At 39.8% G+C, this 25,058-nt stretch overlaps 1 protein-coding gene across 7 annotated transcripts in view; it reads right to left on the reverse strand.

Annotated features, from left to right (window-relative positions):
* Positions 1 to 25,058, reverse strand: part of PCDH7 (protocadherin 7) — a 1,158,392-nt gene that overhangs the window by 939,000 nt on the left and 194,334 nt on the right. Inside the window, exon 2 of one of the 7 annotated variants that reach the window (XM_073609021.1) lies at positions 16,502 to 16,544. The exons of the other annotated variants lie outside the window; for them this stretch is intronic. Coding sequence (XP_073465122.1) covers positions 16,502 to 16,544 — 43 coding nt within the window. The remainder of the gene's footprint in view (positions 1 to 16,501; positions 16,545 to 25,058) is intronic. 7 annotated transcript variants of the gene reach the window in all.

Below are 25,058 nucleotides of genomic sequence, written 5' to 3' on the forward strand. Positions count from 1 at the left end.
AATTCAGCTGTTCAGCAGGAGCCGGACAAATTTTGATCCATCTATGGGCAGGCTTCTACTGAAGCCAATCTATCAATCAACTTCAGTACAACCAGCCTGTTGTGTTTTTTCATGTGATCACTGCCGACGACTATAACCGCTAGCAGTGATCATTGTACTCTGATGGAAGAGGAAATGTCTCGTGGGGGGAAAACTTCTGACGATGAGGAAACCTCCCCTTCAAGGAAACCTCCCCTTCCCAGTGACTGTTTTGTTGGGGGAATAGAGCATTTTGCTTTTCCTCAACTACGGAGAACATTTCATAATTCCCAGTATAATGTAGAGAGAAAGTAAGCATGCATCTCCTTAATAGGGGCACAGACAGCAATAATAAAAGCTAACCAAGGTTCTAACCTTCCCTTATTTGTAATAGTTAAAGTGTATATAAAACTTTAAATCAGCCATTTTCAACCAGGATGCCCAGGCACCCTGGGGTGCCTTCTGGTTTCTTCAGGGTTGCCTTGGCAAAATACCTGAAAAATTATATACAAGCCAGCGGTTGGATCAAGCTTGACTTTTAGTTACACAAAGCTACAGGTTTTCATTGTGCACCATTACAATGACATCATCAGTTGATAAGGAGGATGTCTGGTGCTTCCCAGCATCCTTGTTTGCCCCTCTATGTTAGCACTGGGGCCACAGCTGAGTGAGAGAAACTGAGGGAGCAGAGAAACATTGGAATACTAGTCAGTACCTGTATGCAAAGGTGTATTTCCTTTGGAAGAATAAATCACCTTTAATGTTGAGTGTTTGATGTGTGTGGATGTTGCTGCATTACGACAAACTATTAGTTTATTACATTTTAGAATGGTGTGCCTTGAAATTGTGCAGAATTTTAAAAGGTGCCTTGATTGAAAAAAATGGTTGAGAAAAACACTGCTGTGGATGAGCGAGTTTGAGATGGAGGTTCATGACTGGCCTGCACAGAGTCCTGACCTCAACCTGATAGAACACCTTCTCGTTCAATATCATGCCTGACCTCACAAATGCTCTTTTGGAAAAATGGTCAAACATTCTGATAGACACACTCCTAAACCTTGTGGACAGTCTTCCCAGAAGGGTTTAAGTTGTTATAGCCGCAAAGAGTGGGCCTACCCAATATTGAAGCCTACGGACTAAGACTGGGATGCCATTAAATGTCATGTGCGTGTAAAGGCAAGCGTCCCAATACTTTTGGTAATATAGTGTATACATAAATAATTTTTTATTATTATTATTATTTATTTATTTACTTTTTTTTTAGTTTTTTATTTAATCTTGAATTTGTGTTACAAAAATGATAAATGTTGCTTATACGGTCTACATCAAGAAAGATACATCATACAGAGGTGACAAATATGCTTACAGCTTGTGAATGAAAACATGTCCAGTATGTTTAAGCATTAAAATATTTAAGCATAACCTAATAGCGCATATGCATGCTAAACTATCTCTAAGTTAGATGGAGGTAAATATATCATCCACTGTCCTTGTCTTCAGATTGCACAACATAAAATCCTAACACTAGATTCAAGAGCTGTGGCTATATTGTTAACACCAAATATACGACTTGCAAAAAAAAGAAAAAAAAAATCAATATACAATACATGTTATAATGCTCTTGTGGCTCACAAACCCTGCATACTTTTATTATCCACCAGCTTAATAAACTACAGGGAAAAGTAAACCTACCTAAAGTAATGTTTATTGGTCAGGAAAAAAAACGATCTGAACCAGAAGAAATTCTGGTGGCGTTTTTCTCCTCCAGAAAGACGAAGTTTACAGCTCTCCTGTGGATACGCCACTGTCAATGACTATGCAGTGTGCATGACACTTCACAGAAACTCAGGAAAAGAGATAATGCAGCAGATCTATTGAAGGATAGAATCAAATATCATACAGTATACTCCATACTGACTTGTATATTGGCTGGAGTTCCTTTTAAAGGGCCTACAAGCCGTTGCATTGGGTTCATATATTATATTTTCTTAGTGCCAATCCCTTAAAATAGAGTTCTTTTGACACAAACAGGTCCAAAAATATTGCTTAAAGTGGGGTTTCACCCCAAAAAAAAAAAAAAAACTACATGAAAAATCATTAAAAAAAATACAAAAAAACATTTGGATATATTTTTTTTTTACTTACCTCTAAATGCCTGTTGCTAGGGGGTCCCTCGTAGTCTGCCTCTTCCAGTGCCTGGGCTGGTGACATCACTTCCTCCTCGGCACAGGAAGGGCTCAGCTCTGCTCCCTCCCTCCTGTCAATCATCTGGGACCCATTACAGGTCCCAGGTGACTGAGCAGCCAATCACGGCGCGCGGCGCCACTCGCGCATGCGCAGTGGGTGCCAGGCTGTGAAGCCACAGCCCGGAGCCCATAGTTGCAATGCCGGCGCTGCTGTACGGAGGGGGAGACGAGCGGGGCTTCGATCCCCCGCATCGCTGGACCCTGGGACAGGTAAGTGTCCAATTAAAAGTCAGCAGCTGCAGTATTTTTTTTTTTTTACTGGACCTCGGGTGGAACTCCTCTTTAAACCAGCTGCCACATAAATGTCCATATCATATTGCTTAACTGCTTCAGCCCCGGAAGGATTTACCCCCTTCCTGACCAGAGCACTTTTTGCGATTCGGCACTCGGTTGCTTTAACTGACAATTGCACGGTCGTGCGACGTTGTACCCAAACAAAATTGACGTCTTTTTTTTCTCACAAATAGGGCTTTCTTTTGGTGGTATTTGATCAAGACTGCGGTTTTTATTTTTTGCGCTATAAACAAAAAAAGAGCGACAATTTTGAAAAAAACGCATTATTTTTTGCTATAATAAATATCCCCCAAAAATATATTAAAAAAAACAATTTTTTCCTCAGTTTAGGCCGATATGTATTCTTCTACATATTTTTGGTAAATAAAATCGCAATAAGCGTATATTGATTGGTTTGCACAAACGTTATAGCGTCTACAAAATAGGGGATCGTTTTTTGGCATTTTTTTATTTTATTTTATTTTTTTATTAATAATGGCAGCGATCTGCAATTTTTATCGGGACTGCAACATTATGGCAGGCACATCAAACAATTTTGACACTATTTTGGGACCATTGTCATTTATACAGCAATCAGTGCCAAAAAATGCATTGATTACTGTGTAAATGACACTGGCAGGGAAGGGGTTAACCACCAGGGGGCAATCAAGGGGTTAAGTGTGTCCTAGGGAGTGATTCTAACTGTGGGGGGATGGGCTTCAAGTCACATGACAGCGATCACCACTCCCGATGACAGGAAGCAGTGATCTCTGTCATGTCACAAGCCAGAATGGGGAATTGCCTTGTTTACATAAGCACTTCCCCGTTCTGAGGCTCCGTGACACAATCGCAGGGAGACCATTGGACATCGAGTCCGCCGGTCCCGCGGGCACAGTCACGCTGTATGCAGTGGACGCGTGCGTGCCTGCTATCCCCGCCTCTTAAAGGGGACGTACAGGTATGCCCATTTGCCCACTGCTGCCCTTGTGCCAAAGCATATCAGCGTGCAGCGGTCGGCAAGTGGTTAAAGTGAACCTGTCAGCATTTTTTTATTTTTATAACTAAATCTGTAGTATAAGGCTAGCCATGATCTGAGAATCCTAATGAGTACTTCTGGTGGTGAGGAGATGAATGGCACTAAGACCAACTGATGCCCCCCAGACAGGCGCCGGCTCTCAAGACCAGACATGATAGGGTCAGAAATGGGCAGGTCATGTGATTGTCACCCTAAGTCCGCGGGTAGCATCAAACCAACAGCCACAAAGGGATAGCCCTTACCCTGAAAATACTCTTCTATGCTTCTTTCTTATCCTGGTTTTACTTGGGTACACTAGACTTAATGGGGTTGATTTACTAAAAGCAAATAGGCTGTTCACTTTGCAAGGAACATAGAAAAGTGACACCAGAAAAAAAGACGGTGCAAGTGGTCCCTTGAGTCTGCCCATTTTTGTTGTTGTTTGTTTGTATTTTTTACATGCTTTGTATTTTTTTTTTCTGGGGGGGGGTTTATTTTTTTGTCTGAGTATAGATCTATGTTTGTCCCATGCATGTTTCTAGCCATTTACCGTTGACTGACTCCCTACCTCTGCTGGAAGTCTGTTTTAGGGATCAACTACCCTTTCAGTAAAATAATACTTTAAGATTTGTTTTAAGCTTTTCTCCAGTTAGTTTGAGGTCATGTCCCTGTGTTCATGATCTTGGTTTTGTTGCAAAGGAATTTTTCCCAGAGCTTAGTGAATTTCACTCTCTATAGAATATTCAGTTACATCCAGGTAAAATAAACAGCCTTTTGCTTGCACATAATCGGATGATGGAAGTCAGCAAAGCTTCACCTCAATCACTAAGCTCTGGGGAAAAATCACTTGCAAAGTGGAACCTCCCTTGCAAAGTGAGCAACCTATTTTCCTTTAGTAACTCAACCCCAATTTCTCAAACTTTCAGCCTATCTACCTGCAGTGCCACTAGAGTGCCTTAGTGGTCACTTAAAAAACCCCTTTTAAAAGCGAAGTATGGGATTGTAAATAAAATAAACACACATGCTCATGCCAGTTTTTGAATCCACTCTGAGTACAGAGAAGTGATTGTCAGTCACCACCATGTGCTCTGCCCTTCTAGCGCTCACTGGGGCGGGCAGGAGTTGCATGCTCAGGCTCTCAGTGTCACGCTGAAAGGTTGAGCCACCTACCGGTCAGGTATCTGGGTGAATCCTGACACTGTTGTCAGCATCCCTGCAGAGCCCGAACTGGCTCTGTGACATCACCCGACAGCTGAATACCGATCACAGGAGTGCAGAACTAAGTGTACTCCTGTGACCCAAAGGAGAACTATGGCCAAAAGAGCTTTGGTCATAATTCTCCTTTAAATAGGTAGCTGGTGAGTAGGGCTGGGCTCCAAGGGAAGGGCTTGACTTCACAGCTAGATAATTTGAGTTTTTAGCCTTGTAATCAGGTTCCAGAAAACATGCAAAAGAAGTTTGTGAGGCTGATAAAGGTAACAACAGACAAATTGTGGAGCCTGCTGTTAGGAAGAGATTTTAGTTTTAAAATTGGATCTTTGACAGGTTTGTTTTAAAGCCCGACTTTTTCTTATCAGATTGACAAACAGGCATTTCCAATGCAATCTAGCAATTTAAATGTCTTAAAATAAATGTAATTTACCTTTTTATAATGTTAAATGCAGCTCAGAAGCTGGATTTTTCCTGCTAGAAAACGCTGAAGAGGGTGGGAGAGACTATGCACAGTTTTTACATGATTGCTACTGCAGATATAGCAATGTGCTGTCAATCTAAAGCCCTTTAACAGGGGTTAAGTGTATCTACTGACTAATAGGGCTACAATCAATGGTGCCAACATCTAAGCAGCTAAAACAGCAGCAGCAACGGTAATAATGCTGCAGTGGTTGAGCAGCACAAGGAAGAGTGTTGTCACAATATCAATACAAGAGCCTATCCAATGGTTCTACTGACAGGATCAACAGGTATTTACAAAATGTTCTTGGAATATTACTTACACAAAGCAAACATCCTAGGTTTACTATTGTGGAAAGCCTACATCACATTATGTGATTTTATAATTTGACAGCTCCGCTTTTTTTCTTCCAACATACACTTCCAATATTGAGGACATATCTTGGTGACTACGGCCTACAAAGGGTCTTATCAGGAGTGCCCTGGAGTGCTCTTATCAGTTTAGCCCTGTTTATTATTGATTTATCTGAATTGAATATTGTATCCAATATTCCAATCAAAAGCAACAAAAAGGCTTTAAGTAACACCTGAGCTGTGGATCTCTGCAGCTCTTCCAGAGTTACTATGGGCTTCTTGGCTGCTTCTCTGATTAATGTTCTCCTTGCCCGGCCTGTCAGTTTAGGTGGATGGCCATGTCTTGGTAGGTTTGCAGTTGTGCCATACTCTTTCCATTTTCGGGTGATGCATTGAACAGTGCTCTGTAAGAGTACTTTTATGTTCTACATTGGCTCATCCCTCAGAGTTATGTCCTTTTGTAATACTTGACCCTCCCTTTTAGATTGAAAGCTCTAACAAGCAAAGTCCTCCTAAATGGGCCGCAATAGGTATTTTTTGCAGTGCACCAGCCATCAAGGGTAGTGATGTAAAGCAGTGGAATGTATCGCAGGTTCATTGTGATGGTGTTTTTCAATGTGAATCAAAACGAATGGCTTTACTAGACGCGGGAAATAATGGAATGTCCCTATGGGCTCTTCTGCTGTCCCTGTATAAAATTTGATGCACTGCTTTTCAGATTAGATTTAAGGCTTATTAAGAGTTAACTCGTTGTACATATTTAGGGTAATTGCAATGGCATCTGGATTTTCTTTCTGCAGGAAAAGTACATAAGTGCTGCTGTATTGCTAGACTACTATATCAATTCAAGCCCCTTCTCTATTAAATTTTTTGTACAATTATGAACAGTGTTTTGCCTTCAACTCTTCTTTTGTGAGATGTATATACATATAGATGTATAGAAGAAATGTATAGTGTTCGAATCCTGGTATATTTCTAATATTTCTAAGGTAACTGAATCTGTATCATTCACACCTGTTAATAAAGCTGACAGATTTATCAGAGTGCCATAATGTACCTTCTAATATGCTTACAATTCAGGGGTCAGAGAAAAGAGATCCTATTCTGTACTAAAATGGCATACCACCTGTGTATTGACTGCATTACGATGCGCAATTTACTTTGGCTGTCTGCATTGTGTACTAAACAAAGAGCATGATGTGTAAGGAAACCAAAGCACTAAAGAGAAGAAAGAAATCACAGATTTCTGGTTTATTTAGAACATTGTGATGTCAGCTGTCATTTGACACTTTATTCTTCATTTTCAAGATCAGCTTAGAGGTGTATGTTTGCAAATAAAAGAACATGGTTGCTAGCAAAATCTGCAAGAGATCTGATTACCAGTTTCTCTCAAATACAATGCCTTGAAAAAGTATTCATATCCCTTGAAATTTTCAACATTTTGTCATGTTGCAACCAGAAACGTAAATGTATTTTATTGGGATTTTATGTGATAGACCAACACAAAGTGGCACATAATTCTGAAGTAGAAGGAAAATGATAAATGGTTTTCAAAATTTTTGCAAATAAATATCTGAAAAGTGTGGCATGCATTTGTATTCAGCCCCCTTTACTCTGATACCCCTAACTAAAATCTAGTGGAACCAATTGTCTTCAGAAGTCACCTAATTAGTAAATAGAGTGTGTAATTTAATCTCAGTATAAATATTGCTGTTCTGTGAAGCCCTCAGAAGTTTGTTAGAGAGCCTTTGTGAACAAACAGCATCATTAAGGCCAAGAAACACACCAGACAGGTCAGGTATAAAGTTGTGAAGAAGTTTAAAGCAAGGTTAAGTTATACAAAAAACATCCCAAGCTTTGAACATCTCATGGAGCACTGTTCAATCCATCATCCGAAAATGGAAAGAGTATGGCTAACTGCAACCTACCAAGACAAAACGTCCACCTAAACCGACAGGCCGGGCAAGGAGAGCATTAATCAGAAAAGCAGCCAAGAGGCCCATGGTAACTCTGGAGGAGCTGCAGAGATCCACAGCTCAGGTGGGAGAATCTGTCCACAGGACAACTATTAGTCGTGCACTCCACAAATCAGCCATTGTTGAAACAAAGCCATACGAAGTCCTGTTTGCAGTTTGCGAGAAGCAATGTGGGGGACACAGCAAACATGTGGAAGAAGGTGCTCTGGTCAGATGGGACCAAAATTTAACTTTTTGGCCTAAAATAAATACGCTATGTGTGGCGGAAAACACTGCACATCACCTTGAACACACCACCAAAGCTTTGCCCAATCAGGGCATAGTGAAAGCTGGTTGTTAAGGATCGGGGCTGGGAAGCCAGCCACTGTGTCCTTAACAACGGATGAGTCATCAGCTGTCAATAGTCTTCCCCACTGACGGCTAAATGAAAAAAAAATTGCCGGCAATATAAAAAAGTGAAAAAAAAAATGGTGTGGGAGTCACACCCAATCCAAGCCAGGCAAGTCTGGTATGGATTTTAAGGGGACCCCCATGTCCTCATTTTTTTTTTAAAACAGCGTCGGGTCCCCTTAAAATGCATACCAGACCCTTATCCGAGCATGTGCCCCCTCCTTAACCATACCAGGCCACATGTTCTCAAAATGTGGGGTGCTTTGGAACTGGGGGGCTCTGTCCCCCCACCCCAAAGCACCTTGTCCCCATGTTAATGGGGACAAGGTCCTCTTCCCCACAACCCTGGGCAGTGGTTGTGGGGGTCTGCGAGCAGGAGGCTTATCGGAATCTGGAAGCTCCCTTTAACAGGGGGTCCCCAAGATTCCACCCCCCCATGTGAATGTGTATGGGGTACATTATGGGGTACTGCCTTTACAGGCTGACTAATGGGATCCCCAGGCACTATATTTTAAATAATAATTCATTCTTATTGTTTCAGCATCATTAAAATGACTACTCCTTTAAAAACAATCTTTTTGGTACATGTTTCTCAGGGCATTACCTGGGCCCCCATACACTTTTATGGCCAATAACTTATAAGGCATATAAGCCTTCAAAATTGGGACGTTTAATTTTTCAAGTTTGGGTCCCAAAGACTTCAATGAGGTTCAGACTTTGGGCCTGAACTTTTGCTATTTTACGGAGTGCGTGCGAACCAAACGGGGAGGGGGTGTTCGACCCATCTCTAATACCATACTGACATTGGGGCCTTCTTCCTCCCATTAAAACCACTGATGAGGCATTGTTTACGCCAACTAATGACAGGGGATTTTCTACTCCCACTGGCCACAGTCCAGCCCTCACAAAGCCTGAAGGACAGTTAACTGGTGCTTTGCTGTTTGGAGATCCCTGCTCCAAAGAATAGATGGATCTTTGTGATTAAAATAAGTGAAGTTCCTTTTTAATGAAGTATCTAGAAGCATATACAAAAGGAAATATTTTAAGGTTAGTTGGCTAGAAACAGACAGAAAAATATCTGAAGTTCTAGGGTTCATGTAGATCTAGTCTAGGAAGTATGCACCCCAAAAAGGCATAAGGGAAATGCTTGTTCTGATATATATTTTTTTAAATAGTGGTACTGATTTACAACACTCTACGGAACACATAAGAGCCTGCAGCTTCACCAAGGGGGTATTTTTTTCCTGAAGTTACATTTTAGCAACAGGTCAAAAAGGTACAATGTAAACCACACTTGCAGCCTGATTCCTAATCCACTTGTAGGCAGGTGCCTACCTGGGGAGCATCTACTTTACCACGTTCTGCCACATGTTGTATTACTGCACTGTTCTTATTGAGTAATCATGGCTAGTGGGAAGGGGTGAAGGTGGTTTTCATGGCTTTGCTCCCTTATGGAGGGATATAAATACAAGGAGAGGCAACCTAGCCAGGTCTTCGACTGGGGAATTGCAAGGAGGTCTGCTGCCACATGTAACTCTGTACTCAACTTTGGGGTTTCTCTCTTGGTGGGTATCCAGTTGGGGTATCGAAGACGAGTTCATGGACTTTACTTAAAGGACTTTGCTCTACGTGAAGGTATGAACTAGGGCAGCCTGAAGTTATGATGAACTAGAGTTGTGTACAGGTTCTGCTGTACCCTCTTGGAATTGCTGCATCTATTGGGAGAAGTCAGAGTACAATTAAATCGGAGTGTGAGTCACTAAGAAACGTGGCATACACAAAGGCTTAACTGTGCAAGGGAACATGCTTGCTTCTGAATGGGAGTGATGCACTAATGCTGAATTCACGTGACCACGGCCTCCACCAGTAAGCACAGGCATTAGCAAGCTCCAGGAGTGAACCCCTGATGGCCTGCCCACACACTGGCCTAGAAATCTGGGGGACAGTCAAGATAAAACTTTCAATAAGGGTGGACACTGTCTAGCCATCCCATTAGGGTCTCCTGCAGACCTGTACATTTTGATAATGTGCAGCATAATGCATATTGTGTAATGCGCTAGGCTAGCCATACATGTTATGATTTCTTCCATTTATCACCGTTAGATAAACAAGATAAATTAATAGATTTCCCCCTTCATCCTAAATAGTGAGTTTGGAGGTATCTCCCTTGGTAGCTATTGTATTTAGCAGCTGATAAAACCTTAACCTGATGAATACCCAAATAGTGCCTGAAGTCACTGTTCAGCTGGGAATTTCTGCAGTCACAGAATACCCAAACAGTGACTGCTGAGAATGCCTACAGTCACTGTTCAGCACAGCGATAACCCATGTAAAAAATGCATGAAAATGTCAATAGAATGGATTTTAGTACAGCTGTCATAAGACAGCAGGACAAAGGAAAGAAGAAAAAAAAAAACTTTTGTAAGCTTTTTTGATTTGCTGCGGTATACTAGAGATGCTGAATATGTTACAACTGTACATATTCCTTTAAAGAGAGTTTCTTTAGATAATTTAATCTGAGGACCTAAATAAGAAAATTGTTGCCATACTTGGACCCAAGAAGAGAATTATAAGCAAAGAGGCTGAAACAGACAAATAGCAATGGCTATATAACATATTTTGGACTTTTTTTTCTTCTGTAAGCTTTAGCAAAGCCGAGAGGAATAAATTCTTCATTATATCTTCTTTCTGACATTTTCAGCTAGTGCTGGGGTCTCTTCACCTTCCAACCTTGTCTGTTTAATTCCCTCTACCCTCTACCTCAAATGCACTGTGGTCCTTCAATATGTACTGTCAATAATATTAGTTTTATTGTTTTACAGGTTTTGAGTGGGGTGGTGGGGTTATGGGGGGGGGGGGGGTATTTATTAAGTTTTCATCCCTTAGAAATAAATGCATATAGGCTACATCTCAGATGGAGGTAGCATACAATTTACACAAAGAGAGATAACGTGTGCTATATCACTTGCCGCTGCTCTTAGACATACTAGACTGAGTTTGATAAAGTCCCATAACCAAGAAGTCATTGACCCAATCTGGGTCCTGATCCATAGCTCAGGAAACCCTCCCTTAAAACTTTTAAGAAGGGGATATTAGGCTCAAGTCACTAAGTTATAATCCATTTTAAGTAACATTATTTTCAGTCATTAAAGCAGATGACAGTTAACTCAATTACTGTATGTCAGGGTTGAGTTCACCTGCTAGTGGCACTGGTGTTCACCGGGCCAATGGCTGTAGTTCCAGTGTCCACCAGCAGGTGTCTCCCAGAAGCCAGCAGGTTCTGATCAGAAATACCTGGCTGTTACCTTTGTCCTTTATGTTGTAGATAGTTGTATATAGTTGTATATAGTTAGTAGTTCATTAGTTATTTTTGTTCTTGTTTGCTGGTGTGGTTTTTGTTTTCACTGGTTGCTGTGTATGTTTATTGGTGTATGTTCACTGTAAATAAATATCACTTTAATGATAAATACATTGTTTGGTCTCAGTTTCCTCATGTAGCCACATGTCTGGATTCTTAAGCCACTGATTCCTGACACTGTACATGTTTAGCTCACTTGTTTAAGAGCTTTAGGCTGGCATGGGATCCATTGGTGATGCCAATAACAAAAGAAAACATTGCTGGTTGTGTCAATGATATCAACTAAAGTGCAGCTGAGGGGAATGTTGAGGTTGAGTTTCAAAAAACTTTGGGTTGTGTCATATACAGAGGTGCCCATAGATCTATAGTATACATGTTTGCTGGAACTTCCTTGAAGTTTGCAAAGGAGGTAGAGGATAAGGTAGAGGATAACAGTCCTTTATGCTATTGAGTAATCAGGTTATGGTGTTCAATAAAGTGCATGTCTTGTAACCTGTTCCTCCTTTACAAGCTTCCAGGAAGTTTCATCAATCATATATCCTATAGATCTATGTATGCCTCTAGTTATGACTTAAACCAGGTGTATGGAAACTCAAGCCAAGTCTTGAAAAAGAGATCGCTGCTCACAGGTGATGCAATCGGTAACACTCCAATGTTGCTTCTGTGAGGTGGGGTGCACGCCCTGCCACTGCAGCCGAAAACATGGAGCAAAACACTTCTATAGTGTGAAATGCGTCAACCTACCTGCATTTCCCCTGCCTGTACCCATCCAGTGCTTTTAATATTGATGCTTCAATAAAGACTTTATACTTTACTTTCTGTGTGGGTGTGCTGCTGATCCAAAGATTCTCTGTTTCAAGCCAAGTCTTCTTGACCATCCCCATGCCTAAGGATGGGGCCAAGAAATGGGCACCCTAAAGCATTGAGAGTGTCCACCAAAGAATTTGTGTAGAGAGTGAGACCATCTCCCTAAGGTCATTTGAAATATCACCAAAAATAAGCCATTTATCTCTCTATATCAGTACTTTTTTATTAAATTATACTTCCTGCCTCCCCCACCCTTCCAGTCTCCTCCTCATAGACTGGACTTTGGCTAGACTGCAAAGTGTCATAAGGGCATGGACATACATAAAGCTGCAGCGATACTTTGCAGTGAAGCCCACTGTAATGTATACCCAAGCCCAGGACTTAGCACCTAGAGTAACGTGCAACATTTCATTGCTATAATGGGCAGCAAAATCACATAGAATGCTTGTTAAAATGGGCTTGACAAATATTTTGCAATACTGATTTTATACAGACCACACATTGCGGACAAAACTCACTTTCTCTCTTTTTTTAAGCACAAATATGATGCCACCATTTAAAACTATTATGTCTTTATGGTGATAGCATAACACAATTTCACACTGAGAGTTGTAATTTCACATCAAAATGAGCAATGCAAGGAGAACATTGCAATCTGTGTTATCACTTTGTTGTGTATAATATAAGAATAGAAGCACATAATGGCTGTTCCACAGAATCATTTGTTTAGGATGCAGGAGAAAAATAGGACATAATTGCATACACACAGCCATATAACATGAATTGCTTTTGCATTGTACCAGTCTGCAAATCGACTAGGGTTGAGATTGATGTAAGTTCACTATTTGCCATAATAAAACATTAATATAAATTTGTTATTGAGGACAAGAGTTCTAGTGTGAGAAATAAATTAGTATTTGGAATATCAGACCAGGAAATTTAACCTGGAAAAAAGATAACTGCATTTTTATTCAAGGGAAGTTACATACATACAAAGGCCATTCCAATTCTAGAGCGTCTTTGTGTTTCTCGGTCTAATTTGCAGCGTGACCACGTTACAGAATGACACATCTAAACACTGCATACGCTTTAATGAAGTAGATAATGCCTTCTCTTTAAACAAGGTGCAGTGAGTTCACAGACTAAACTACAACCATAGCACAAATATGATATAAAAGAAAACATTTTTAAGAAAGGAACAAAACATGGCTAAAACTGAATGGTTGATTTAAATAGTCCAATCTCCGCTCCGGTGATTTGTTAACCGGCTCCATAGAGAGCCGGTCACAATCTCTTGCTATGCGAATTGGATGTGGGGAAACATGAGCAGAAACTTTGCTGACTTTCATCATCCAATCATGTGCAAAAATGCAGTTTTTTTTCTATTTTCCTTGCATGTGATTGGGTATTCTTTGCAAAGTGAAGCCTTATCTTATTTACTAAGCTCTGGAGCAACTGCATTTTGCAAAGTGCACAGTCTATTTACCTTTAGTAAATCAACCCCTATGAATTATGGGTCCATACCACAGACCCCTAGGCAGAAATCCTTTAAAACTGCAATCTTTAGGAAACAAATAATATTTTTGATAGTGTAACATTTTCAGTTGTCTAACTTTTATATTCTAACACTCTAAAAATATAGTTTCCTTCTTTAAAGTAATAATTTCTGTATTATGGTAAGAAGACATGGAATCTTTAGTTGCAACAAGAACTGCTCATTTCAGTGTTGCCTATCTTTGATCACCCTTCAAGTTGTGACAACAAATCCACACTGCAACAGCCAGACAAGGCTGTTTACCTGTCCACACTGTCGTCTATGTATGATTACAATACATTTATTGCAGCCAATTTTTCCAAATAATATTTTGCTCGCCTTGTTTTGTTTATGACAGTAGATGAGGCATTTTAGAATGCTAAGCTCAAACCTACAATAATCAAAAGCAACCAAACTTCCAATATGAACAATGAAAGAACATGCTATATGGCTATAGATAGAAAATCTATGATAAGGGTAAACAAGCCTTTAAAGTTTTTTATTCAGCTGTATAAGACACCCACGGGGCAGAAAATGAAACAGCTAAAGATGGATTTAGCAACATGTAATATAATACCTGTTTATATGGTTTTTCATACCATAGTAAATGCACATGTAGCAGATGGCATGCTAAGGATAGAGAACATGAAACCCTCCAGAGTTTTTGAGTCCCTAGATAGCATGTATCAATAGTAAAACAGGAGGCCCTTCATCTAGCATGCAGCCAGATAACAGACACACTTAGCATATGTGATCTGAAATACAGGATGGTTTAATAACTCTAACCTGTCAAGGCTAACCATTCCAAATTCCAAATATAGACAATTTTATAATCTATTTCAAAGTCTCAGGCACTTAAGGGAGTCAGTCAGTGTCCACCACCACCCACTCAGGTCCACCACCCATCACAGCCATAACAACAGGTTCTCACTCCCTATGTCAAACTATTTTATTCCATCAGTGGAGTCTCTAAGTAATACTAGAAACCTTAGCCCCCTTGATCATCTCTTCAAAAACTAAATTATCAATTTTGAGTGGACTGGCTCCTTAATTTTCAATACCATCCACTAATTTAACAAGCCTCAGCATTTTTAATTAACTTCAGTAGGGGGATGCAACATTACATCAGCGGTATATATGCCAAAACTGAGGACTGAGGCAGGGTGACACAAGCCTTGCAGTGACTTACATCAAAAAGATGTTAATAGTTTCCAATAGGGAATATTAGAGACAGCTTTACTATACAGATAGTTATGCAAGAGAAAGGGATGACTTTTCACACAGAGTAAGTTAGAATATATGGAGGGCAGTGGTCAGAAATGACTGTTGGAATACAGATGGAAGGATCATGAAGAAGAACAAAGAGTAAATTCATTCTGGACCTTCTCGGTTCTTATAGAGGACACTTAATTTTTTTATTTTGTGTCCTTATAACATTTATATTGACTGGACAATTAAATCAAAGGTTTCAAAAAATTAAATATATAACCACAAAACTGATTTGCCTATGAGGAAAGGGCTACTAAACCATCAAGATTAGTTATTCGCATCTTGTTTGTGAACTGGTATTAAATAAATGCAGATGCAGATGTTGGCCTCTCAATCTGGGCTACAGGGAGATAGCTCTTTAGAGAGGCAGATCTGCCATTTTAGCTGATATTGGGGAGCTATTAGTTCATTCATGTTGATCCATGAAAAACATTCCCAGCTCATTACAGAGGATGTGTACTGTAATATAAACACAATGAGAAGAAGTGGGTACAGGAGATAGGATCTTAGGTTCTGGTGAACATTTGTTGTAAAGCTATTTAGTGTGTTTTGGTGGTGTCTAGTACCCCAAACCTTCTTGCTACCATTGCAGTACTAGTGGGATTGTTCTGTAACCTGGACAAGCAGCTTACACAGCCTGTGATAGGAGGCTTATCTTCCTCCTACCATAGGCTGTGTAATCTGCTTGTCCAGGTCAAGTTTTGTGTCAGTTTGGGCATTATTTACTAAGCTTGGGCATGTCTGACTGGCATTCAACTTTAAAACTCAACTGAAATCACAGAAATCGATATGCAATCAGTTAGACTTTACAATGACAACCTCCATTTTCCTTGCCTCATTGTCACTCTCCTGTTATGGCAGAAGTGATTAACGTGTTAATATTACTGTTGATAAGGCACCCAGAGGTAGACTGTATGCTCTCTATATTCTAATAGACCTGGTCAGACATACCTCCCCCCTACTGTTTAATAAGGGTCTGTATGATGACGATTAAGGGGTGTGGCTGTTACTCAGCTCTGCCTGCACAGGCCATTGCAGTATTGAGGACAGAAAGTGGGAAAGAGTATTTTAAAAGATTCTAGCAAAAGACAGTAAAAAATCATTACATGGCGGTGTACAGGACTATAACGAGTTAAAAAGACAAGGGACTCCTCACTACACAGGCAGGTTATTATCATTCTTTCAAAACTTTTAACTTTAATTTTTAAAAAATCCCTTATATCAATACAACATATACAGTAGTTTTTAAATGTGTTAGGATCTTTGTTACATTAACTAAATTCAGAAAATATGAGTATAGTTAAAGCAGATGAAAACATTACTATATCAGTCTACAAACAGTGCCCCAGTATTCCCAGAAAAACAGCCAGTTTACGCCAGGTGCATGGTATATAGACATATGACATCCGTTTATTGGTTTTGTCAGGCACAGTCCATCAGACTTTTCTTAGACTACTGATGGGAAAGCAATGTGTGAGCAGCCACACATCTCCAGCTATATATAACAGGTCTAATATCATAAACTTTGATCACTCTGTGCCGCAATGATCTGGGGGATTCCTGAAACATCATCAATAGACATTGCACTACCTTTGTTGCCTGTACCACTCTGGGAAGGCTGATGATCATCCGTCTATCATATCCACAGATTCAGCCCATGAGTGATCGGGGGCAAGGAAGAAAAAAAGAATAAAGGTGAATTCAATCAGAATTCAATAGATTGTTCTTTTATCCTCTAATAATTTTTTCTTTTTTAATCATTTTTTTTCTTTTTTTTCATAATGCATGCAAAAAAAATAAAAAATTAAGTGGTTTACATAAAGTGGAACTCCAGCCATTTTTTTTTAAAGTGCATCTGTGCCCAGACTGTAGACAATAAATTATTTACACATTACTAACAAAAAGAGCTTTAAAATAAGCCATTCCTCTCTAGCTTCTTCTATTGTGCAGAATTTTTCTCCCTGTCGGTTCCAGTCACTATTGAAACTGGTGCGGCAGATTGTGGCTTTGCCTGCACAGGAAGTTGTGAATGAAAATATTGGCACTGTAGTTCTCAATGGAGCACACATTCATTGACATCATTCCACTTGTAGTCCATTGATATTTCCTCCAGTTCCATAGCTGAGGGTTCATACCTCGGTATGGACCAGGGGCTGGAGGAACAGTCTACAGGAGCCAAAGCATTGCACACACAATCACTGGATCATGGGTGCAATGCTTTGCAGGCTCAAATGTAAAAAAAATAACAAATGCACATTTTTGCTTTTTGAAAAATGGGTGCATTTATATATTTATTGGTTTATTTTGCAAAAGGTGGAATTGTCCTTTAAAGATCCTATAAGGCCACGAACAGGACTTAGGTCAGTCCTTTTCTAGCAACCTAGAAACATCTGTCATTTATTTACAATAAAAGGCTGCCAAAATTCAATAGAATAGTGCATTGGTGCAATAAAAATCAACTGGAACAAAAAACTAACATTTCTGTGAAGATTGAAAATTTATTTCTCCACAATGCATATAGCTACAGAGGTAAGGGCTTGCTTTAAAGTGTTTTTACAGCGTTTACAGCTTTACAGCTTTAACTTCCTTGTCTGCTGACCATGGTCTGTATGCTGAACTTGCAGTTGTCCTCTTTGGAACGCAGTCTCCTTGTAATTCTTTGGAGAATTCACTAGTGACCCAGTGATACTGTCATCACCAATGAATTAGCCAAAGGAACCTAGGGAGAAGATTACAAAGGATAAACAACATGTTATGTTCATAAAATTACCTTGGGCATCCTTGGGACAAGTGACAATCTTTTTTGGTTGAAGTTTCACTTTAATATGATAACGTGCAAAGTGCAGTAGCTCAAAACAACCAATCAAAATTACTCATATGCTGATCTGACAATAACAAACTAAAATTTCATTGGTTGTAAAAGGTTGCAGCACTTTGTGTATCATCATTGTACTTTTACAAGTTTGTAAAAGTATCTTCTATTTTTGTTACACAATAAAATGCCATAGAAATTCAATACATGAAAACAGTTTGCAATTTCAAAACTCAAACTCAGAATAAATCCAAATATACACAGAGCAGATGGTAGACAAAATATAAATTAATTTAAAATAATTATAAATCTAGACACAAATCATTAATGAACTAAAAAATATGTCATATTTTCTTCCTAAGATTAAAGCTGTGAAAGTCTGATCACTGAATTATCTGTATAATTTGTTAATTGTACATGACAAAATGCAATGATTTTTTTATATATAAAATACATTAGATTGAAAAAGTAAGACTGAACCAGCCTTGAAATATGACTGCGCTAGTTCTTTTGACCTGGTATTTTGCCACATTCGGTTCAAGCCAACACCAGTATGTGTTACGTTGGATATAAATGACACTTCAGCTGATCTTTATGGATCTAGATTCAGGTCCACAAAGTGACACTTTATTAATGTGTTTGGAAAGTGTTGCTGTGACGCCCTGCCCTTTATCCTTGCCATGTCACAGGGGTGCAAAAAGCTGTGCCGAATGCTAATGTACGAGCTGTCAATCAGACAGGAGAGAGGAGAGAAAGTTCATAAGTATGTCAGCTTTTTTAAGAAGGCCTCCAAAACCTGGTAACAGCTACCTCCACCAATATTTCTTTGCAGCACCATAAAGTTCCTCCAGCAATCTCCTATCCTGACTTCATTTCTCCTGATATTCTAAACCTTCTGAGTTAAGCATGAACTACAATAAAATCTCTGGGCAAACTTTTGACTTACATATAGGTTAAAAGAATGGGTGCAATGAGAGGAGGGAATCACTATGAGAACATGGTTCCCTTACTGACTGTACAGTAAACCTGCAGGAACACTATTTTTTCCACATACTGTCCCTGCACCATTTATCCAAAACAAAATTTACAAAGAGTATAATGGTATGAGAGGAAACAGGGTAACATTTTTAAAAGTGGACAAAACTGCACAAGAGAGCTTCCTAACTGCAACCAATCAGAATGTATTCTTAACTCTTGTAAATGCCTGTCTAGATACAATTAGCATGTTGGTGGACAAAAAGTAATGGCAAATTATTACATGATTATTGCATCTTGGCTAAACCATCATTGTACATGTACCTTGGAGGATTGTATAAGTATCATGGATTCGGTGCTATAATTCTATGATGTAATTATACAAGACATACAGTATTTCCTATGGAGGGACAGTACAGATGGCAGCATCCAGTCTCTCTGGTCTACGATAATGATGCTTGCGCATGGCTGCAACATCAACAAAGGCAGTGTTTTGTGAATGGGAAAACATACACAAAGGCAGAAACATGTAGAGCTGCTTTCTTTTGCCAACAGGCAATGGAAGTATAGTTGAAACTGTACCAAGAGGCAAAACTATAGGGCAAATAATTATGCTGTTTAAATCCCTCCTGCGAGCAACTGTCTGCTCCCAGCTGGGGAGTAGGACGGGCGGCCACTAGCGATAATCGTAAGAGAATCCAGCAGGCTGGTTGAACCCAAGTTGATTGATCGATCAACTTGGTACATTCAGCCTGCCAAATAACAGTTTGAACCATGTGTGGCCAGCCTAAGTTTAGTATCTATGACCCAAAATCCAACTGCAGTAACCTAGCACCCCCCAACTCTCCATCAACAGCAGGTTGGGAAAACTCACTGTAGTACTGATTCACACCTAAAATAAAACTTAACTCCTTATCACATTTTTTCTTAGTGGTTCTTCCCCCTTCCTCTTACAATTAAGAAATGTAAAAAATGTGTACCTTGATGTTTTTGTGCTGCAACACAGTACTTCCTTCTTTTTGTGACCTAGTTTAGGTCCCACTGCCTCCTGGGATTGCTAAGTCATAACTATCCCAGGAGGCAACTGCATATGTGTGATGTTTTATGCACAAAACATTTGTAACAAATAGAGCACCCATATACTAGAATTGGCACACAACTGTTGAAAAAAATACCTGTAGCCTCTCTATAGCCACTTCCTGTCCAGTGATGCCTCCACGGCATTCCTCAGGGCAAGTTTCCTGATGGTGACAACAGTAGACCATGCCTGCCTAATGTGGGTTGCAAAGTCCCTGTGCGGTCTCTATCTGAAGCCTGTGTGACAGGGAGACAACACAGAAGCACAGAAATAGAGTACTGTCACTCTATAACTCTATAACAGGAAATGCCTGAACTTAGCAGGGTCACTCATTATTATTGTAATAAAAGCTTTACATTTAAAATGATTTTAAATTACTTTTGAAATTACATTAATATGGTAATGATTATAACTCAACTAGGTTTACGTCTAATTTAATGTGACTGAATTATTTAAACCCTAATTATTAAGAAATTATGTTTTACTTCATATATACTTTTGCAGATAAAATAATCTCCTTTATGTTTCACAGAATTCTAATTTATGAGTAGGAAAATATATTTAAAACTGAATTCAAGGACAATAAAAAATGGCATATTAATGCAGTTCTGCAATTATTAATACATAATTAAAAATATTTATTAAATACAAGTAACTGAATCTGATCTGGTATCAAACTCTTGCAGTCCCTGTACAGCAGCTCTGGAGTGGCAGAAGTGGGTGCAGTACAAGGAGGCAAATAGGTTTTGTGATCACAAGAAGCATGATGATAGGAGGAGAAACACAGTGACAGAGAGATCAGCTCATCACTGTGCTATTTGTTGTTGTGCCACCCCCATCAAATCATTCCGCGCATCTATTACCTTTTGTACCACCACCCCACGCCTTTAGAATGTAAGCTCTACGAGCAGGGCCCTCCTGTCCTTTCTGTATTGAACTGTACTGTAATTGTGCTGTCCCTCCTCTATATTGTAAAGCGCAGCGTAAACTGTTGGTGCTATATAAATCCTGTATAATAATCATGTATAATATTTGTTCTCTCACTGTCCAGTCATGAGCTGGGGTGGGACCAGGATGACATGGACTTAGAGAAAGTTGGTTGAATGATGCTGGCCATCAAAAAAATACTGTAAGGAAAATTTCTATATTGAAGGTGAATATTGCATCAAAAGCTGTTTTTTTCTTATTTTATCTTTTTGAGCTATTCATTTTTATATTGTTATTTTTGGGAAAAAAATTCTACTTTAAAATGTGATTTCCCTTAAATCAAGGATTATGCTGTTATATTTCTGGAGCAGCACTTTGAAATACGAACTGCTCATCTATTTTAAATAGAAGTCTTATTTCTGGAAGGTTTCTGAATTCAAAAAGGCCAGGTGTGCACGGCATAATCCTCGAGGGCTGATAGCATGCTAGAGTTCTGGGATTTCTCTTAATTAACAGATAATTAGCCAATTAACTTGCTCTCTGTATCACTAAGGTAAATGTTTAAGAGCCTGTTTCCCTGAATTCCAGACCTGCTTGCCACTCTTGAGGATACATGTCATGCACCCCCGGTTAGGCTCGTTGGTGTGTCCTCCCCAAGCACCCAGCTGATGAGACAGCTGTAGTTGACATTACCATATGATACAAAGGCTGGATAATAACCTTGAGATTTTTTTTACACCTAATTCCAGTTTTATAAGATATTCATTTGTGAATGATAAGACCTTTAGGAGATCTTGTATTAACCCAACATTCTTACCTTCTGTTCACCTGATTTTATTTCAAGGGTACAGCCAATGCCAACTTATCTTTGCAATATGTACAAGTTGCACAAAACACAATAATCTTCTCTTCAGTGGCGGCCCGTCCACACGGGGCACAGGGGCGCCAGCCCCCTAACCCATGCGGCCAACCCATAATCTACATGCGGGGTGCCAGGCACATGGATTTCAATGTTTTGGGTTTTTTTTCTTTGAAGCACATGATTAGAGCCTGAGGCTCTAATTGGCTTCAAAAAAGGGTGGGCTCTGGGCGCAGAGCACGGTGCCCCGAGCCCACCCAGTTGAGTGACATTAGCAAATTAATATTCACTATTGTCTTCCTGATTCTCCTCCTGGCCAATCAGGAAGTGGGTCTTGAAACCAGATTGGCCAGGGAGTCTTAGGACTTCCTGTTCGGCCAGGAGGAGGGGCAACGACCCCGGAGCGAGGAGCGAGATCTTTGTCATCTGCCTCCAAAGGTAAGGAGGCCTCTGATCGCTGCCTTCCCACCCGTTTCCTGCGGGGGGGTGATCACCGCCTTACCATCTGTCTCCCGGGGGATTGCTGCCTTCCTGTCCATCTTCCACAGGAGTGGGGGGTTAGGGGGTGGATCGTCGCTTTCCCATCCGTCTCCCAAGCTGTCTCCCGCAAGGGGTTGGCTTTGTGTTGGTTTGCTGTCCCCCCCAAAATATTGAGCACCAGCCGCCACTGCTTTTCTTGCTCTCTTTTTTGTATGTACTGCATTGTCAGATGGTTGCACAGTGAGCCTCATATATGACGTGTCTAAAGACTGAACTGTTTGTGTTGCTCATAATCATTGTCTCTCTCTTATGTTCTTTTTCTCTGTCTCTAACCGTTTGCAGTCACTCAGGTCCAAGAATGTAACAGTAATCATGGCAGACCATGAAACTACAATGAACCCAGAAACAGAGGGGGGCCAAGAGTAGGGCTGTAGTTCACAGCTACCATGGGTTGGAGTAAATCCTTGGTATTCACAAAATTTGCAGGTCGTAAACCTTAGGCATAAAACTTTGCAGGTTTGCTGCCAGAAATAAGAAACAACTTAAAATGCATAGCTTTTGTCCCTGATCTGCCGAGCCATAATAATTAAAAAGAAATAAAAAAATGAATAATCCACCCCCTTTTGTATAAAAGGGTAAGCTCCCAGCATATGTTTGAGCTGTCAGTGGTAACCCTACAAATGACCAAAATGTAATAATAAAATTCACCTTTAGGCCTCCTTCACACACCTCCTTCGAGGTTATGAGTAAGTGCTAGCCACAGCGTGAAATGCATCAACCTTTACTGTACTGCACACTGTCTGTGCTGGTTTTGTATGAAGGATCAATAAAAGTGTTGCAGCTAATTCCGGATTGTTTTAGATTGTCACTTATTAGATATAATAAACACTACTTGTTTAACCACATACGGACATATGTCCTTGGACAGGAACGGTGATATCTCAGTCATCGCTGCAGCAATTATCAAGAGATTATTTTTTATGCCGGCGATTCCCTATGAAGTAAAAAGTGATCGGAGCAGCTAAGCGGTCACTTGTTCACTTTTATATGCAGCAGAAGGGAGTGGCCCCTTCCCGCCACTGCAGTCGCCTTTACCCGGCTCTCCCAAGCAATTGAGGAACCTGGTAAGGTTAAACCACCTTAGTCACATTCACTAAGAAGAGTGGCAGGAACAGAAGCTCCCTACCCTCTTCTGTGACGTCAGAAATCAGAAGTGACAAGGAATTTGTCTCTTCCAGTTTAGGCTCTTTATTTCCTGGCCTGTTACCAGCCAGTGAAGCAGTCAGTAAGACCGATCTGTGTCTGATCGGTTGCTTGGAGGACAGAGGAGAGATCTTGGGTGCAATAGAGCCCAGATCTCTCCATAAGGAAGACCTGTCATGGCCCATGCTATCACAAGGGTTGTTGTTAATACCTTGTGATTAGAAAAAAGTTGATCAAAAAATAAAGATACAGTGTTAAAAAAAGTTTTAATTAAAATAAATAATGAAATAATAAAAACAATTAAAGTGTCCCCGTCCCCCCGTGCTCACGCGCAAAGGCGAACATGCACATCTGTCCCGCAAGCATATGTAAATGGCAATCGCACCACACATGTGAGGTATTCCCACAGACTTTAAAGCGCAAAAATTCTAGAATTACTCCATTATTCTATGGAGATTTTTTGATAAGTGCGCTGCTATATACAATAAAAATGTGTTTATGTGCATAAAAATAAATGTGCAACAATTACAGAACTGCCACAACCACTATTATGGTGAACTCCAACCACTTAAGAAACACATATCAATAAAGCAATGGTGCACTGTTCAAAAAAAAAAAAACACTTTGCTCATAAAGATACCATGAACCATGTCATATATCATTGATTTTTATTTTTTGTGAAGTACCATTTAGTGGTAAATGTACCCATATAAGTGACCTTAAAAACATCAACAAAATAAATAAATGAATAGAATTGAAAACTCCTTGATATCGAGATAATAGCAATGAAGTCCCTTTCAAACCATCCAAAAAATCAAAAAGTCATTGCTATTATCTCGATATCAAGGAGTTTTCAATTTTATTTATTTATGGTTTTCATTATAAATATTTCTTGCCACATTTGGTATTTAGGACCTTTTTGGATTTTTTTTGTTTTTAGGGTCACTTATATGTGTACTTATGTGTACTTATATGTGTACATAACACTAAATGGTACTTCACAAAATAAAATATAAAATATATATATATATATGACATGGTTCATGCTATCTTTATGAGTGTGTGTTTTTAAGTGTGTGTTAAGTGAACAGCGCACCGTTCTTTTATTGATATATAATTTTAACATTTTGACATGTTTGGTATCTATTTACTCAGCATAACATCATCTGTTACATTTTACCAAACAATTGGGTATTATATTATGTTTTTGTGAATTAAAATTCATTATGGTGTATTTTTTTCCATAAAAATTGCTTTGAAAAGCAACTGAGCAAATAAATTATGACATAAAAATATGCAACATCAACCATTTTATTCTCTAGGGCCTCTGCTTAAAATAATATATAATGTTTTTGGGGTTCTAAGTAGTTTCTGGGGAAAAAATGTAAATTTTTACATGAAGGAGAGAAGTGTCTTTGCCTGGACTGGAAGTGGTTAAACATGTTCTCCTGCTTTAATACTGGTGAGTGTCTCCACAGCTATGCTTATTAGGGCTGAGCATCTTCACTGGTCTCACGATTCGATTTGATTGCGATTATCTGGTCAACGATTCGATTCGATTCCGCGATGCATCACGATGCATCACGATGCATCACGATTACCGATGAGCTCCCACTTCCGCTTGGGCCGCCTAGGTAGCCCTTCCACCCTGCAATCTTCTGGGACACATCACAGTTCCCAAAAGATTGCCCAGCTATGCAGGACAGCGCAGTGAGACATGCGCACCCGGCTGTGAAGCTGCAAGCTGTCACAGCCGGATGCCCACAGTAGTATTGCCAGCGCTGTGGACAGGCGGGGGAGAGAAGGGAGAGTT

This window comes from Aquarana catesbeiana, linkage group LG01 (genome assembly GCF_042186555.1).
Source record: "Aquarana catesbeiana isolate 2022-GZ linkage group LG01, ASM4218655v1, whole genome shotgun sequence".
NCBI lineage: Eukaryota > Metazoa > Chordata > Amphibia > Anura > Ranidae > Aquarana > Aquarana catesbeiana.